A 17,730-nucleotide genomic window follows, 5' to 3' on the forward strand; every position below is an offset into this window, starting at 1 on the left:
TAAAAACCACTTCATCAATGAGGAAGATATTCATAAATTTTTTTTTGCAAAGACATTCAAAACGAGCATCATTACAAACAAAGATTTTCTATCAAAGCCAACCTTTCAGTAATTTAAATATTCATGGTAGGCCCCATCAGAGGGAGGGGCCATGCCTCAATGTATTTCTTATCGGATAATCATAGAAATCAAATTAGGGGCTTGTTAGTTGAGAATTTCAACAATTATAAAAGCAGAGGCCTGCGTTTGAAAAGTGACGGTCGTGTGGCATCACTGTGGAATTTTCAGTGTGACCCATGAAAAGTAAGGCTGACCTAATAGATGATCCAGATTTCCACCTATACACAAGTTTTTTCCTAGCTTGTTTGGATTGGATGAATCATGTTTTCGACCATGGACAAGAAATTGTTTTCCACAGATGTGATGTTTTTCACCTTTTGTGAAAACAAAGTCAGCCGTGGACAAATTTCCTTTCCATATGGATTTCCTGATTATTATTATTATTATTATTTTAAAGCGATTTAATCCCATAAAAAACTCGATAATCCTTACTTCCACCTGTTTTGAGAAACAGCTCTCAGTTTTTTACTATTGACAGTTCTACATTTTCATGGAAGTGACATATGCTAAAACAAACAGGTTTTGTTGGATTCTTTTCCACAGATTTCCTTAGATTTGATGTTTTCCTTTCCAAATCTACCCTTTAGATTCCACCAATCCAAAGTAAGTTTTCACTCTTTTATTTAAGGAAAAAAAAAAAACCGCTTCTCATTGTAAAACCATGTTCACAAACATCAATTCCCATACATTTTTTTTTTTTTTTTTAAAGGTGAGCATTGAAGTACAGATTGATGAGATGACTGTCATGTCGGTGACTGATGCCCAACAGAGAGCCTACATGATCCTACGAATCAGAAGAATAATTTCATGATGTGCAAATCCGTGCAAGTGGGGCCCATGGTTTGGGACCCAGATTTATTGATTTGATTGCATCAATGAAGATAGGGATGCCCCAAAGCTCTTCCAAGCTCAAATGTCCTTGTTCTTCAATCAGTGGCCTATTTAAGTACATGAGAAATAGCTACAAGTATGGTTTGGTGAAAAGGCCAAACATGGGTACATGGGATCTTCCAATACAGAAGTTATTGTGGACTTTCGTTATCCATCATAGGTTCGATCGGTTCAACAGTCTAGGTAATTTGTACAGATCGGGCACACTAGAACACATGCATCATAAACCTAAAACATCTCTAATAAAAGATACCCATGGTTTGTTAAACCAGTTACTACTTATACTATGTGCTTACCTGGGGCTGTATTTTATCCTATCTGTTTTTATTCTGTAGGATATTGCATACTAATTTTTAATGGCACACTGAATTTCCCTATATATATATATATATATATATATATATATATATATATAGGGAAATTCAGTGTGCCATTAAAAATTAAATGTTAGGTATTTGTTATAATTGGTGGATTGAAAATGGTCCATCAAAAAATTATTTTATATTGGAGGCTACAGGTCTTAAGAATACACACACCTACATCATGGCCAGGCACCATGTTAAAATATGGCTTCAAGCACCTGAATTCACTCACATTCAGGGATAAATACTTAAAAATGTGGCTGCAATTTTTTCCTGTTGCCATTTCTTTTCTGCTTCTCTTTTCGTCCAAGAAGACCAATTCCTGTAACACATACACAATGTACGAGTCATAGAGATAAATGAATGCTATTGGACTGTGGGCTCAGCTCCTGTGCTACTTGGAGGAGGTATTCTATGTTGATATGGGGATAGTGCTGTAGAAGCTTCAGATTTGCAGCAAAGTCGCCTTTCAACAGCTCGCTTCTTACGCATAGTAGCATTGCACAACAGACCCGTAGCAGCATCTCCTGCATCATCCACAATTGAATTTGATTGAGATCATACATTCAGAAATAGATACAGAACGAGTATTTCATCATAAATAATTGCATTTACTTGCAAAAAAAGCACTTGATTAACAGTGCGGCATCTGCATAAGCATGCATGCTCCATACAAGAATGCCATCCACATTGCATTCTATGAAAATCATTATACCACAATTACATTTGCTTGAAAGTAGTGTTCTATTTTGTCTATGCATGCAGAAATTTATGGAACCCACAGTTTCATTCACTTGAATTCAGTATTCCACCATGGACCTTGACTATACATACATACTCAGATATAGAGCACCTTGACTATACATACATAAATACATACATGCTCAGAAATATAAAGACATGATTATGCACATGCAGTAATACCCACATACGGCAAGACCACATAGAGACATGCATGGACACAGCATATGTCATGCATACGTGTTATGAAGAGGAAATAAAGAAAATTGGCAATTATATACCAAAACAATGTTAATACTGAAATGCAGGCTAGGGGTCAGCTTCCCAGACATCTATTTGAAAACATACAGATTAGCGAACAAGCATGCATGCATAAATATAGGAGCATACATTGTTCAAAATATCGCAGATATTATCAATAATATCACTGATATTATTGGAGCACCAGGTGGCTTAAAAAAAACACCCAGAAACCAGAGAATTTCCTTGTATCGGTGATATTATCGTGTGTGGTGCCGATATATCAACATGCCAATAATATAGATCGTATCACCAGTATAAAGCTCCTGCTTGTCAGTGATACATTCGATATTATTACCAACACAGATGCTTTTGGAGGTGTGAAATTAGGGTAAATATGAAAATTTTAAAAAGAAAAGACCTATTTTTTTTGGGGATTTTTTAAAGAAATTGAGAAAGTGAGGTGGATGGATGTCGACCAGATCTTTTTTTTTTTTTTCAAAGCTTGGAATTGAGAGTCTCGGCACAACAAGAGCAGAAGTGGGCCAAAACTTGGAAGGTGGGAAATTTTTTTAAAATATTCATTTTTTTAGCATGGAGTTCAACTTAAATCCATGTCTACAGATGATTCTCACACATTGACATGGATTTGAGTTGAAAATGTCAACATTTTGGGGTAGAAATTGGGGGAAATGAGGAAAATCCTATTTTCTTCCATTTCTCCCCTAAAATTAGTAATTGATGAATGAAATTTTACTATGTTGATGAGAGTTGGCCTCTTCATCAATTAAACCGAACTTTCAATGTTTTGGATTTTTTTTTCTTCATTTAAAAAAAAATGAAAATGAATTAAAATTTTGTTTTATTAAAAAAGATGTTTTGTCATGAAATACTTGTTTTTTAATTTATGGATGGATGTTGATGAATGATGTCTTCTATTTTTGGAGAAAGAGAGTACTTTTTTAATAATTTGAAAATTATTGAAAAATATGTTTATTTATAAAAACAATTTTTTCATTTCATAATTTTTTTAATGTATGGATAGATATATGATGTATGTATGTGTGGATGGGTGCATTATTTTATGGATGGATGCACGTATGTATATATGCATTTTAAGCATGCATGTATGTATGTGTCATGGATGTATGACTAGATGGATGGATGGATGATGGATGATGTATCTATGTACCTATGTATGCATGCATGGATGGATGGATAATGTATATATGTGTACATGTATGCAGGGATGGATGGATGGATGAATCGTGCATGGATGCACAGATGGATGTATTAGTGTATGTATGCATGGATGGATGGATGTATTAAATATTTGTATGTATAGATGGATGGATAGATGGACAGATTGATGGATAGGCATATATGGATGTGCATATGTATGCATACATGCATGGATGGAAACATGTATGGATGTTTGTTTTAGAAACACCCTTAAGTGATGTTCATGTCCATGACGATATTTATTGTATTTTTATTAAGGGACGTCGGGTAGAGCCATGGACGACAAATGGAGGGGAGTATGCATCAAACAATTTACAATATTTGCGGGCATATCTTGAGGAGTTTAGTCTTTTTTTTCTTTTTTTTTTCAAGACCACAATCTTTCGTTTCCTTTTCAGTTGTTGATGATTTCTTGGTAAAATATCATGAGTTGTCGATAGTCTGCAATACCGATGGATTTTTGGATGGATGATTGGATAGTTAGATGGGATGGATGGGATGGTTAGACCATTTCTTACGACAACACATGCTTTTAAGCCTCCATTAAATCGAAACTTATTATGTATGTATTCTTTTTTCAATTTTTTATTCCTAAATATGCAAATATGTATATTTTAGCATCTCCTGAAGTTTCATTGAAAATTCTACTATTTTTCCCATGTTTTCCCGCATTTCTGGTTATTAATGATATTATTGGCGATATCAATATTGTTTTCATATCCCCAGCCAACGAAACTTGTCGTGATACCGATACTTTGAACATTGCTATTACATTATCAAGATGCTAAAGGTATATTCTCGTCCGCAACCACAAGAGCATCGAGAGATACAATGATGCCATGTGAGTATATGTGTTAGTTCAAGTATTAAAAAATATGGTTTGTGATGGAACTATAGCATTGAACATATGAACTAAGACATGCTTGAGATGGATTGGTGGGCGAGTGGTAGTCAATGTACGGATTCGACATTCCCACGCTATAGTCATTGGTGATCCGTGTGCTCACCCAGACCGTCTCTTCTTCACAATGTGAGGGAAACTAGCTCATCCACACAAAAAAGGGGAATAGACTCAGCTATGGGAAGCTACAAAAGTTGATATTTTATCAATATAATATGATGTTAAAGAGAGGTAGCTATGAGTAGAGCATAGGCAATTTATAGATTGTGAGCCGTTGGACTTAATGCCAATAGATGCAGAGGCATGTCTTGATGATAATGCCGATGACCTACTTTATGAGTAGGTGAAGTCAGCTTAGATAATGTTGAGAAAAGCCCCGCTACAGTGGTATGCGGAGTAGCGTCCATAGGTATTGGCATCAACAAGGTTATGGAGGAGCAGAGGACTTAGGCCGATCTTTCAACGAGTTGATAAACAGTCCAGTACGTCCAAATGAGGGTCACGAGGTATCTTCATTGCATACTCCACGATGTCAGCTCATATTGAGCGACGATGATGATTAGACTTTAACCCCATCTGGTAATGGCAGCAGGGGTGATGATGGTGGTAACGATGATAAAGAGGGTGATGGCAGTAGTGATGGTGGGGATTGAAGCTAGTCCACATGGGTGGCAATAATAATGGTGGGGGTAGAGGTAGAAGCATCGAGGGTGGACGCAGCGGTGGTAGAGCTTACACAACCGGTCAGAGTCAACAATCGGTTAGCTAGTTCATTGAGGAGGTATCTTTGACCATGCCACTCATGATCGAGACCATGGATCTCGTCCATCATCCTCATGCAAAGCAGGAGAGCCTAGCTAGTATGTTGAGCATTATAAGGGTACAAAGAAGAGGGTCCCATATGGCCATGGGGAGTCTCCTGCATCGAACATGTCATCCATGGATATTAATTTAGAGCATGGGAGCTCCACTTCCATCCCACCTTTTCCACATGGAGAGTGCTATGGGTATGACTACAGGCATGACACTCAGCCATAGTCGTCCAGCTATGGATATGGGCAGCTATAGAGAATGCTTACAATTGTGGGTACAGGGGGGGATATTCGAGCTACTTGTATGATTGAAGACGGTTCTGTTTAGGAGTCAGAGTTGGAGATCTGTTCCCTAGAGACCTTACTCAGCCACAATTGGTTACTATTATGCAGTACCACTCGGGGAGGATGAGTACCGGAGGTACTTGAGAGAATATCTACATTGGTACAACCGGTCCATGACCTGAGCACCATACTATGGCCAACCGAGTAGGAGATGATGACTTGAGCCACCTCATAACTCCATATGGGTTTGAAGGATAGCTAGATAGGTATGCTTTTCATTTCCTTTTTTGTTTTTTTTGGTTGTCTTACTTACTTTTATTACTTGCTTTTGTATGATATAGACACATTATGGTTACTATTGCACTCGTTTTTTACAACAAAACATGGTTAGGCCTATATTAAATGAAAACTTATTGTGCATTTTTTTTTTTGGTAATATTTTGGTTCCTAAATTTGTCAACACGTGTCTTTGAGCATCTCCTGAAGTTTCGCTGAAATTTTTCACCTTTTTCTCAATGTTTCCCAAATGTTTCCCTCAGCCAGTAATATTTTCTGGGTACCAGCAATAATATTGGTGATATCCATATATGTTTCAGTATCCACGGTCATCAATACATATAATGATACCAATACACCAAACAGCGGGTGCATACAAGCTAGCCGAAACTGGCACACGAGGCATACATGAATATGAGGTCACATACGTAACCACACAAAATACAAGCAATGGAAAAATGGACAAATAAGTAAATAAGGAATTAATGCAGATGCTCAAGCCAAATGGCAATGTTTAAGCCATCCAGCTTGAGGAAAATTTTCAGTCTACTTAGGCCAACAAGGGTCCTGCCAAGGAGCTTCTTCACAAAAAGCATGCAGCAAAGTGCCTGATATATACAAGCACAAACTTGCAAAATCATAATTTCTTGATCAACTTGGAATTCCCGTCAAGTTGATTCAGTTTGGCTAGCCTCAAGAACCGAATCCAAATCCAAGATCAGATTAGTTTCATTGACTCATCCAAATAGAACTTGGAAAATTGGAAGATAGCCTGCTGAGACTAGATTAAAAACATTAAAACCTTTGAAACATAAATTTATTGGTGGAGATTTGCTAATCCCACGTGCTACTCTCTGCAAGCACCTCTGCATAGGCCACATGTCCCAACCTAGAAGGAGCGTAGGACATCCAAGTTCAGTTGTGGCCGTACCAGGTGCATGATCTGCACACAACTCTGCATATTCTACATGTGCCAACCTAGCATGTGTGTAGGACATCCAAGTTCAGGAGGGCCAGAGATGATCTTGTCCAAAAATCAGGCCAGTCGACAAACCAGGTGAGTCAAACATGTATGAAAATGATGACTGCTTTTATAAGAAGTTGCCAAGATGTGTGTATGGGCTTAGAGAAAATCTTATGAATTAGAGTGCCAGCGAAGTACCTGAACCCCAAAAGGATTGCTGAGAAGAGAATCCCATATTCTCATGATGGCATGGAGATTGAATTCCTGTGTTAAAAGTAAAGTAATCCACCTGAATGCATAGAATTGTGGTTTCACCTGAATATAGGACAATAAATCAGCTCAGTTATCAATCTAGAGGTTGGAAAGAACTGCTTGCATCCAGATGCTTCTGCACTTGTGCGTGATAATATTTCTTTATAGAGATGCATATTTTAACTGGTTTTTATGAAAATTTACCCAACACAAACTGAAAGGACAGTGGAGTTCTCTTTTAAAAAGACTGTCATGGGAAAGAATACCATTGATGCATGTAGATCAGTGATTAGAAACTTGATTGAGAACTTGAAAAACTGGTGTAAACAAAGCTGAGTTAATCAAGGCCAGTTTCAAGTTTGAATGGTGAGTAAGTTGCTCAAAATCCAAAAAACCTCTATCAAGCACTTGAAACTTGAATATCTCAAGCAGGTACTCAAAACCCTCAACCAAGTAGTCGAAAATCTCAATAGAGTATTTGAAGATGAAAATTTGGATGATGCTGGTCAATGAGTGAATATGCATTGCCCATGTGGTGCTCCAAACATCAGGAAGTGTGGGACTGTGTGGCACTGCTGATCAAGTTCTCTCATCTAGCATGGTGATGTGAGTTCGACAATCACAAAATGCGACAGCGCGAACTGAGGAGCTTGGAGTGGTGTCAAGGCCAGGCAAGGCATCCATTGTGACTGTTGATACTACCACAACCACTAATCCCTGGATGTGCTGCTTGAACATGGTGAATGCCCTATAGAATGCATAAAAAATGGTTCGCACATCAAGCAAGAATCAAGCACAAAATTGAAGTTCCCATATATAGAGCACTGGCATTAAAATATGCCGGACACCTGAAAGTGGCTCTACATCATATTGCTGTGTGCCAGAAACTGCCACAAGCATTTCAATGGGTGACACAACACCCAATGCACCAAGCAACTCGGGACACTCGCCAGCTTCCCCTGCATTGTGGTGCACCAGATATTACCTTGTTGAGCATGAAGCCTTGACGGTGATGTAACGCTGCTACCATAGATGCCCCAGGCCACCCACCTGAGTCCCAGATGCTTTGCATCACCTGCATGTTTCTGCCCCTCTCATCACAACATGCCTAACATCTGTACAACCAAAATGAATAATGGAACAGGAGGTTGTAATGACCGGGTTGGTGCAATGGGTTGTCTAAAATTGAGATTTTAGAGATCCCATCCTACAGACCAGAACACAAAGTGTTTTGAAACACGATCACTAAAAATTTAGATATGAGGAAAGCCTGATGATATATCCTTTGGAAGATAAAGAAGAAGAGATCTAGTTAGCAACACATGCTGACACAAGTGAAAAATCATTGTGATAATCTACACCTTATTCCAACTAATTGGGCCAGCTACGTGGATCATGTTTTTCCATACTACTCTATCGAGGGCCATATCCTCAGTTAAACCATAGGTAAGTCTTTTCTTACTACCCCCTTCCACTTTGGGCCTTCCCCTTGCCCTTTTAGAGCTTCAACTTGCATCAACTCACTCCCTCTAACTGTCAGTCCAAGTCTATTTTCCTTCATCTTATTACCTATTGGTACTACTCCAAGTTCGTAACTCCCACTTGTGGAGTTCGGCACAAGCAACAAATGCCAAAAATAAAGTTTTCTTCTCAAAAAGAACATTTATCATCACATCATGATAAGGGTTCCAAGCCCAATAAAGCCTTATATACGCTTAGGCTTGAGAAAGAAAGACAGCCCTAATGCCATATGAAATGACTAAAATACTGCAACTTACAGAACTATTTCTCCAACAGCCCTTAAGAGGGGTGTTCTAGGATTTTTTCCTTTATTTAAAAACATAAATCATAAAGAACTACTAACACTAGTTTCTCCCTCATGTCAACCCTATGTGGGGCTCATACCTATGATCATGAGGAACCCATCAAGTGGGATCCCCATAGGATTGTGAATCTGCTTGCATGTTGCATCACAAGTCCTCACTCTTATTACCCACTGGTGCTGGTACTATTACCTCATCTTATTACCTATTGGTGCTACTCCTAGGTTCCTAACTCCCACTGGCAGAATTCGACACAAGCACAAATGCTAAAAATAAATTTTTTTTTTTCTCAAAAAGGACATCTATCATCACATCATGATAAAGATTCCATTTCCAATAAAGCCTTATAGGGGCTTGAGAAAGAATGACGAACCTACCGCCGCAGTTATTAAAATGCCATAACTTGAGGTACTATTCTACAACAGCCCTTAGAGGGGAGTTTTAGACCTTTTTCATTTGTACAAAAAGCATAAATCATAAGGCACTACTATCACTAGTTTTTCCCTCATATCAACCCAAAGTAGGGCCCCCACGTGATCATGCAGGGCCCACCAACCAGTCAGTATCCAAGTGGGAAGTCAAGCCCATCTAAGTGTGCATCAAGGCGACAAAACTGAGTGGAATTATGTTTAAAGCATACAAGCTCTGTGAGAATATTGTGTATATGAGTTGTCATAGGTTATCACTAGTTGTAATATATTATGCATAGAGAAGCTCTAAATAGGCTTCCTTGTATAGACTTGTAGAGTGGTTATTTAAACCCAACTTTGGGTTGAAGCAATACAGAAAAATTCAAGAAGAATTCTCCAAATACTTGAGTTATCATGGTATCAGAGCTACAACTTGCTGATTTATTTACCAAAATTATGACCTCATCTCATCATAGGTTTCTCCGTGGCAAACTGATGTTGGTTCATTATTACACATCAGTTTGAGGGGGGGTTTTGGTGGTGAGAATATTGTGTGTATGAGTTGTCATAGGTTATCATTAGTTGTAATATACTATGTATAGAAAAGCTCTAAATAGGCTTCCTTATATAGACTTGTAGAGTGGTTATTTAAACCCAACTTTCGGTTGAAGCAATACAAAAAAACTCAAGAAGAATTCTCCAAATACTTGAGTTATCAAGCTCAATTGGCTCTCTCCCCCATGAACTCTAGTTTAGACTTGGGTTGTCTCACTCCCCCATGTAAAACTTAGTAGTGACTACCCAAGTGGGAAGTCCCTTCCTCTCTTCAAAAACAAAAGACCCATCTAGGCAAGAAAACTGAATGGAATCATGTTAAAAGCATTCAAGCTCAATTGTCTCTCCCTTGAGCTCTAGTTTACACTTGGGCTCTCTCACTCATTCAAATGCTTAAGGTTCTTGCCTGACTCTCACAAGTTTTTGGGATCAACAGTATATCATGTGCAAACAAGCATCTAGGGCAGTTCTTCCACACTCAACTGCCAAAATGGAAGGGCAAGACAATTAAGTAGCAACTCGGATGATGTGTGGATCTCCTTCTACTCACCCTGACATCATGTGAAGTTCTCAAGATGTCAGAGATCCTGCTAGCACCCCTCATGACCATGTGGGTGGAAGTTGATGTTAAGCAAAGGAGCCCACCATGCAACCCCCCCCTTTTTTTTTTTTGTGACCCGAACAGCTAGCAACCAGTTTAGGCGGGGGCATAGATCAAGGTTGCAAAAGTTAAACATTTCGATCAATTTACACTTGTATGGATGACCAAATGGTTGGGATTTTTTTTCTTCTTTGAAACAAATTGTGCCCCAAAATATGATAACACTTCTGAACTAGGAAGACTTGATTGAGTGCTTAATTGAGTTCTGAGTTGAGCCAGACTTTTTTCCACTGTCAAGTTTCAAGTTTCTAATCGTTGAACTGGATAGTAGACTGAAATGCAGGTGACTGGAATATGCTTGATTGTGTCAGAAAAATAAAGCTCAAAGAATTTGCATAATAATTCCTGCATGTGCATGCTATAATTCACTCAGCTGCAGGCACCTGAAGCCTTGAGTTTCATTCAGGCAGTTTCCCCAAAATTCGAAGATATCAAGCAACTTTTAAGCCTCACTGGAGAGAAATTAAGTACTCTTATTTCAAATGAGTTATATAATCAGGGCTAATAAATATGCAGGCGAACTGTTTATATGATTGGGCTAACGTATGCAGGTGGATGAGCATCCTCATTAATAATCTCATCAACATTTAATCATATGCGAAGTATTGCATGCCTATAAAAGAAATACTTGAAATAGATTGCCCGCACACATCAGTTCATCTAATCATCAAAACCTTGTTGCACATTGAAGACATCTCACGTTTGATTGCATGCGTCTGTATGTGCCTATAGAATTTAAGACCAGACAGTAAACTCAAAAACCTGACGAGCCAAGGCATCCGTACAGTCATATGATCACATTAAATATGAGAGTAGAATGTAGAGAAGCTCATTCAAACTAGTAGTACATAATAGTAGTTCTGGTGATAGAAAGAGATAAAGAACTGACACTCAGATTCTTAAAAAATAAAACTAAGATAAGCAATATTTTGTCATTAATGCCATGTTGACATGTATTTGACGATCATGTCACCTGTATCCAACACTGCAGCTCCTTCGCACTATATGCTTTTTAATGAAGAAAAAGACGTGTCCTTATTTTATACACGTCTCTGTGTCTGTGTGGGTGCGCGCACGTGCATGCGTCTGCAGCCCATGTTTGCAATTTCATTTGTTTACCTTGTTGGAGATCTCAAGATGCCACCATAACACTTCATCATTGGCTTTAAGTAGCTCTGCCAGACGTGCAAGAGTAGAGAGGATTCCAACCGAGCTATTATCTAATTGTTCACAGAAGTGATCTACAGAATCACTTAGCAAACGAACAAAACAGGCAAAGCTATCTGCTTCTGCATTTGACTGCAAGATAAGAGTGCCCTAGAGGTTAGTGAGAAAATGAAATTCAATTTAGGAGTCTAGCCATCACAAGCCAATCCCAGTTAGTTGGGATAAGGCTTAGATGATAGCAGTCACATGCACTGTACTAATATGATAACTAAAACAAGAGGAATGCTCAAGTGCACCAGGGTGTACTTGAGATTTTAAGTGTACATAGGTATTTTAGACATGTGGGCAGTCCGGTCATCTATCTGAACCATCCATTTGGTCCTTCCTACTCTTCAAGGGTGATAACAAAAGAATCACACTGATCAGATCATCCTGACAAGAAAATGTTGGCCATATTTTATAACTGTCATTTCCAAGCCATGGCTCGGATGGTTCTGATAATCCTATCAAAATCATTTTTTACAGAAATAGTATATCCAAGATGGGCCTACCAAATAGATGGTTCAGATTGAAATGATCAAAATTGCCTGTTTTGGGGAGAATTGTCTTTTCACTATGGCCCATAAAGAGTCTTGTGGACTTCTTGGAAAGTTCAAATTGAGTATTTCACTGTTCACATGTCTAAAATGACCGGGTTGCACTTAAATCTTAAGTGCGATTGAACCTTCCTCCTACGACAATACACATCTGGTCTTACCTGATGTGTGCAAGTTCTTATAATGATTTTCTCTTTAATCAAAATGCATGTTGTTTAATAAATCTATTGAGAGGTAGAAATCAAATAGATTTCTTGAAGTCAAATAGATTTTAGCTGTTAGAACAATGTTAAAAATTATATAATAAGCTAATAACATTAATTTGAAAAAGAGAACATCAGACTTAGTTGAAATGTGTGCTGGGGCTCAATCCATTAGAATGCTGATGGATCATGCTGAGTCTTTATCCACATTAAGATTCTTGAATCAATAAACCCAATAAATAAATAATCAACATGGAAATTACATTGACATGAGAAATTTTATAGTCAAACTGAATTTCACCAGTCTCTGTTTTTTAGACCTCTTTCTTGTGTAAGTGGGTGTTACTAATTATGCTCCCCTTTGCCATTCTTCCCTTTCTTTCACATTACAACTCTCTCGAACCCTTAATAATTACTTAATGTTGTGTTTGAATGCAAAATCGAATATACCTGAAAACTCAGTTCTGTGAAGAGGAAATGAAAGAATTGGAATGACTTTTTCCTAGCATTTGCAATGAGGAAGTAGCCTCAAAATGAAATTATGTTTCTCTTGAGTCCAACTTTGAAGTAATGCAGTTGCAATTTTGATCTTGGTCCCTCGTTATGAATACTACATGACAAATTGGTCATTTCCTCTTTATCGATCTACTGAATCTATTCCAAAACCATCCTAAAAAATCTGAAACATTGTAAGATTTTAGGGACCATCAATAACAAGAAACAAAAAGATAAGGATAAGAAAAAGTGCACACATACACATACTCAGGTTTAGTTCCTCTCAAAAAGAAAAGAAAGTAATGGAAAAAGATCAATTCATGAAGCTTTTCTTACAGCATTTTGCTCATCAGGGTCCGTACTAAATACATAGTAAAGAGGAGCTAAGACCTCGTTCATTCCTTGTACGTAACGAATTGCAGGATTTAGTTTGGCAAATAGGAGAAGAATGTTTCTCATTGCTTTCTGTAAAATAGGATTGCATAACCCAGTTAGCTCTAAAATCATCTCTAAGTTAAAAGACATGCAAGTGGGCATGGGTATCAAGTACCCGGTGTTTTTGGCCAAAGGATGAATCTGCTGAGAAGAATCGCATATCTGGGTGGGTGCGTTGCAAATCACGATCAATCTGCTGTGCAATCTCTGAATCCTAGTAAACAAAGGATACTGCCATTAGCAGCCAAACTGAGTATCTTCCAAGATGCTGAGTGAGAAATGATTAATGGTGATAAGTTTATTTACCTGGAAATACTGATGCCAAACACTGGCCTTCACAAGGCTCAGAGGATGCTCTTCATGAGAAATCTCATGTCTCATAAGCTGTCCATCTACATCACCATCCCTGTCATGCTGTTTAGAAACCACAGCTTCATCCTTCCTTCTTGTGAGTTCTGACTGTCTAGATTGAGATTTCTAATTAGTGAAAAGCCAGACAGAAATAAGAGGGACACTATTTATGCCCATCATGATAGATAGAGTCATCCAATATTTCTACTTTAGGTAGTGCATTGATATGATGTTGCGGTAATGTATTAACCAAAGTAGATAGAATGGATGCTGCTATCTATCCTGGTGGGGTTAAATATCATTCCCCATAAGTAATTTCTTGAAAAAATAATGCAATGATGTGCATGCTTCATGTTCTGTGAAGTGTTCACCAGAAACATCTATTGAATTTGCTGCCCTTGTGTTTGGGGAACAATACTATTGGTTTGGTGGGCACCATGTGGATGGGTAACATCTCAATGCAAGACAATTGAAATAGGGTAGCCATTCAATCAGTCAACCAAACTATGGTAGCCATCCAATCTGTGGCCTGAAAGGGGGATATTTGAGTAAAAGAAAAAGAAAAAAAGAGCAGCAGTCCACATTCAACAGGCAAAACTCACACAATTGGATGGTTGGAATTGTTCAATTACTATCATGCTTGGCCTATAGCACATCCATGTGGTGGCCTCATATATAAACAAAACCCATTATTTATTCATATTTGCCATGTATATGTTTGGGGAAGCCACTTCATAGTGATAACAATGAAAATGCGAGAAGGAATTTGGGAATTTGGAGAATTCTCCTGTAGTTTCTTAACATATTGCTTTACCCCAATAGGGTTTAAATAGAGGAATACAATGAGTATACAAGGAAGGTAACAGATATACATGGAAGATAACAACACATGGAATTGGAAGGCGATAAAATAACGCCAAATCAGGATTAGTTATACATGGTAAGAATCCATATAGCTATCACCTCCCCTCAAAATAATGCGGGTGATCAACCAACAACAGTTTGCGAACTAGAAAAGAATGTCTGGCAATCGTGTTGTTAGAGTCTTTGTGAGAATATTCACAATTTGATCTTGTGACATCACATGTTGACACAGGACATGGAAAATTAACTATGATATGCAAGATTTCAGGCTTAGATCCTACCAAGTCAGAAACAATCACACGAATTCCACGTCCCACATGAAAATCCAAACATACAATTAAAAAGGGGAATCTATGCGGGTCTAAGCCGACATAGGCTAGGACTGGACCAATTATAAACCAAACGATGTCAAAGGGAAATAAAATCAACTACTCATGCAAAAATCAGTCCCTAATCCAAGGGATTCCCTAATATCAATTCAAGGAACCCTAAGGTAATAAAAAGGGGCAAATCAATTAGGGATCATGTAATCTAGAGTTAGGATTCATGAAAAACGGCTATGAGAAGATAAAAGAGGATAAAAACCTGAGCCAAAAGATGATCCCGCATGTGGACAGCAACAATGGCTTAAACGGATATGCGTGTGATCCTAGCCGCACGTGTGTGGGGCCCACTATTCAGAAAAAGGTCACCTTGGCCCTGGTTGGCCAGGGATGGACTCCAAAACTCCCAAATCTCAACTCGATCTGATGTACGGTTTGTGCGTGGTGCTCCGCCAAAGTTTCAACTCGCCTGCGGGCCGAAATCTGGAAACCTGCTGTAATGAAGAAATCTGATGCAACAAAAGGACATTCGAAGTATGAATGGTGGGGGAAGATGGAAAAAAAGATGATGGAAGATGGGGGTGAATTGGGATCGATGTGGCTTCGCACCACGGTAATTAACCCTTCGAAAAGGGAGGGCTTCGCACCCACTTTTAAATTCTTCCACAACTCACGAAGAGAGTAGAAAAATAAAGCAAGAATTTTTTTATTAACTTCAATGAATCAAAAGAACTACAAAGGGTGCCTATTTATAGGGAAAATCCTATACCCCAAAACTCGCACCATGTGCGCAACCTATTACTAGGCAATGAAGTAAACTAAAATAAAAACCAAATAGAGAAATCTAAAGCGTTCACAATGTTCTAAATAATAACAATAAGCAAAACCTAAAATATGAAATCAATCCAACGAGTGGGCCACAATCATGAGATCCCATGATGGGCTTTTCTTGACTATCGGGCACACTTTTCTGAACCAAAACTTGTCTTCTAGCTAGGAGGCCCTCCTTGGACGTAGTCATCGAGCCAGATCGATAGTGGGGTCCTCCTTCTGCATACGTACGTGCGTAGGGGTGGTGGTGTGCGGGCGTGCGTGTGCACGATGTCCTCATTAACTTTCCCCGGCTACGAAGATTTCGCCACTGGCGAAATAAAACTCCTGAACCGCTCTAGGATGTCGGGATCAAGTCTCTGAAGCTCCTCCTCAGTGAACCACACGCTGTCCGAAGCTGGGCGTGACTTCCATTTAACTAGGTATTTTTGAAACCCGCCATCCGACATGAAAATTATCTCATGGTCCAGGATATCCTCTATTTCCTCTCTGGGTGTGTGAAGGCTAGGTATGGGATGAGAGGCTGGGATGAAAGGTCGGGAAGAGGCCATGGATCAAAGGGTAAGGTTGGGACATCAGGATGAGTGGGCGAAGGGCCGGACAAAGTATCAGCGGGTCCCTGAAAAGCAACTAGATCCTCCACATTGAATGTGGAACTAATTCCCATGGAAGGTGGAAGATCTACCTCATACGCATTGAGATCGTTTCGCTTTATAATTTTGAAGGGCCCAGCGCTACGCGCGTGTAACTTACGAACGGCCCCTAGAGGGTACCGCTCGGGCCTGATATGGACCATCACAGAGTCCCCAATATTGAACTCTTTGAAACGTCTATGTAGGTCTGCAGAAAATTTGTAATGCTCATTACTAGTAGTGATCTTTCGCCTGATTTCTTGATGTAATGAATGTATGTGATGCGCAAAAGACTCTGCAGACTCTGATGGCCTATGGGACAATGACATGGGGATAAGATCAACAGGTTTCCTAGGCTTATAACCAGTAACGACTTCAAAAGGACTTAAACCTGTGGACCTATTGACAGAACTATTGTATGCAAACTCGGCTATGGATAGTACGGCGTCCCATATCCTGGTATACTCCCCCACTAAACATTGAAGTAAACTCCGTAGGCTCCTATTAACCACCTCAGTTTGGCCATCGGTCTGAGGGTGGTAGGCAGAAGAAAACTGGAGCCTAGTATTCATCATGTGCCATAGTGTCTTCCAAAAGTAACTCATGAATCTCACGTCACGGTCAGACACTACGGTTTTTGGTAACCCATGCAGTTTGACAACCTCACTAAAGAACAGCTTGGCAACATGAGAGGCGTCGGAGGTCATAGAACAAGGAATGAAGTGGGCCATTTTAGAGAAACGGTCCACGACAACGAATATGGAGTCATACTTTCGAATAGTCTTGGGAAGTCCAAGCATGAAGTCCATACTTATGTCTTACCAAGGGATGAATGGGACTAGCAAAGATGTATATAATCCTGTATTCTATTTCCTCTGCTTTGCCAGTTGACAAGTACGGTATTGCCCTATAATTTTGGCCACATCCCGCTTGAGGCTTGGTCAATGAAATTTATCCTCCACTAGGGCAATGGTCTTATCATGACCGAAATGACCTGCAACCCCCTTGAATGTAACTCCAAGACAAGAAAATCGAGAAGGGAGGTGCATGGTATGCACAAGCAGTCACTCGTAAACAAATATCCATCCAAAATCAAATACTCACTGTTAGCTCCTGACGGACTCTCTAATAAAGACATACATACAACCCCAAAATTTGGACACTTAGAATACTCTTCTTTGATGCACTCAAGGCCCGTAACTTCAACGTTCATGGAGTTGAGTAATGCGACTCGACGACTCAACGCGTCGACAGGCTTATTCTCTACACCGGCCTTGTGCTTAAGCACAAAAGTGTAC

At 39.1% G+C, this 17,730-nt stretch overlaps 1 protein-coding gene across 2 annotated transcripts in view; it reads right to left on the reverse strand.

Annotated features, from left to right (window-relative positions):
• Window positions 1-1,578: 1,578 nt before the first annotated feature.
• Window positions 1,579-17,730, reverse strand: part of LOC131223159 (uncharacterized) — a 31,933-nt gene continuing 15,781 nt past the window's right edge. Inside the window, exons 4-9 of one of the 2 annotated variants that reach the window (XM_058218473.1) lie at window positions 13,738-13,890; window positions 13,547-13,645; window positions 13,333-13,461; window positions 11,655-11,834; window positions 7,033-7,149; window positions 1,579-1,900 (exon numbers count right to left, since the gene is read on the reverse strand). In XM_058218473.1, coding sequence (XP_058074456.1) covers window positions 1,721-1,900; window positions 7,033-7,149; window positions 11,655-11,834; window positions 13,333-13,461; window positions 13,547-13,645; window positions 13,738-13,890 — 858 coding nt within the window. In that variant the 3' untranslated portion in view covers window positions 1,579-1,720. The remainder of the gene's footprint in view (window positions 1,901-7,032; window positions 7,150-11,654; window positions 11,835-13,332; window positions 13,462-13,546; window positions 13,646-13,737; window positions 13,891-17,730) is intronic. The other variant, XM_058218474.1, reaches the window with a different exon arrangement.

Source organism: Magnolia sinica, chromosome 13 (genome assembly GCF_029962835.1).
Source record: "Magnolia sinica isolate HGM2019 chromosome 13, MsV1, whole genome shotgun sequence".
Classification (NCBI taxonomy): domain Eukaryota; kingdom Viridiplantae; phylum Streptophyta; class Magnoliopsida; order Magnoliales; family Magnoliaceae; genus Magnolia; species Magnolia sinica.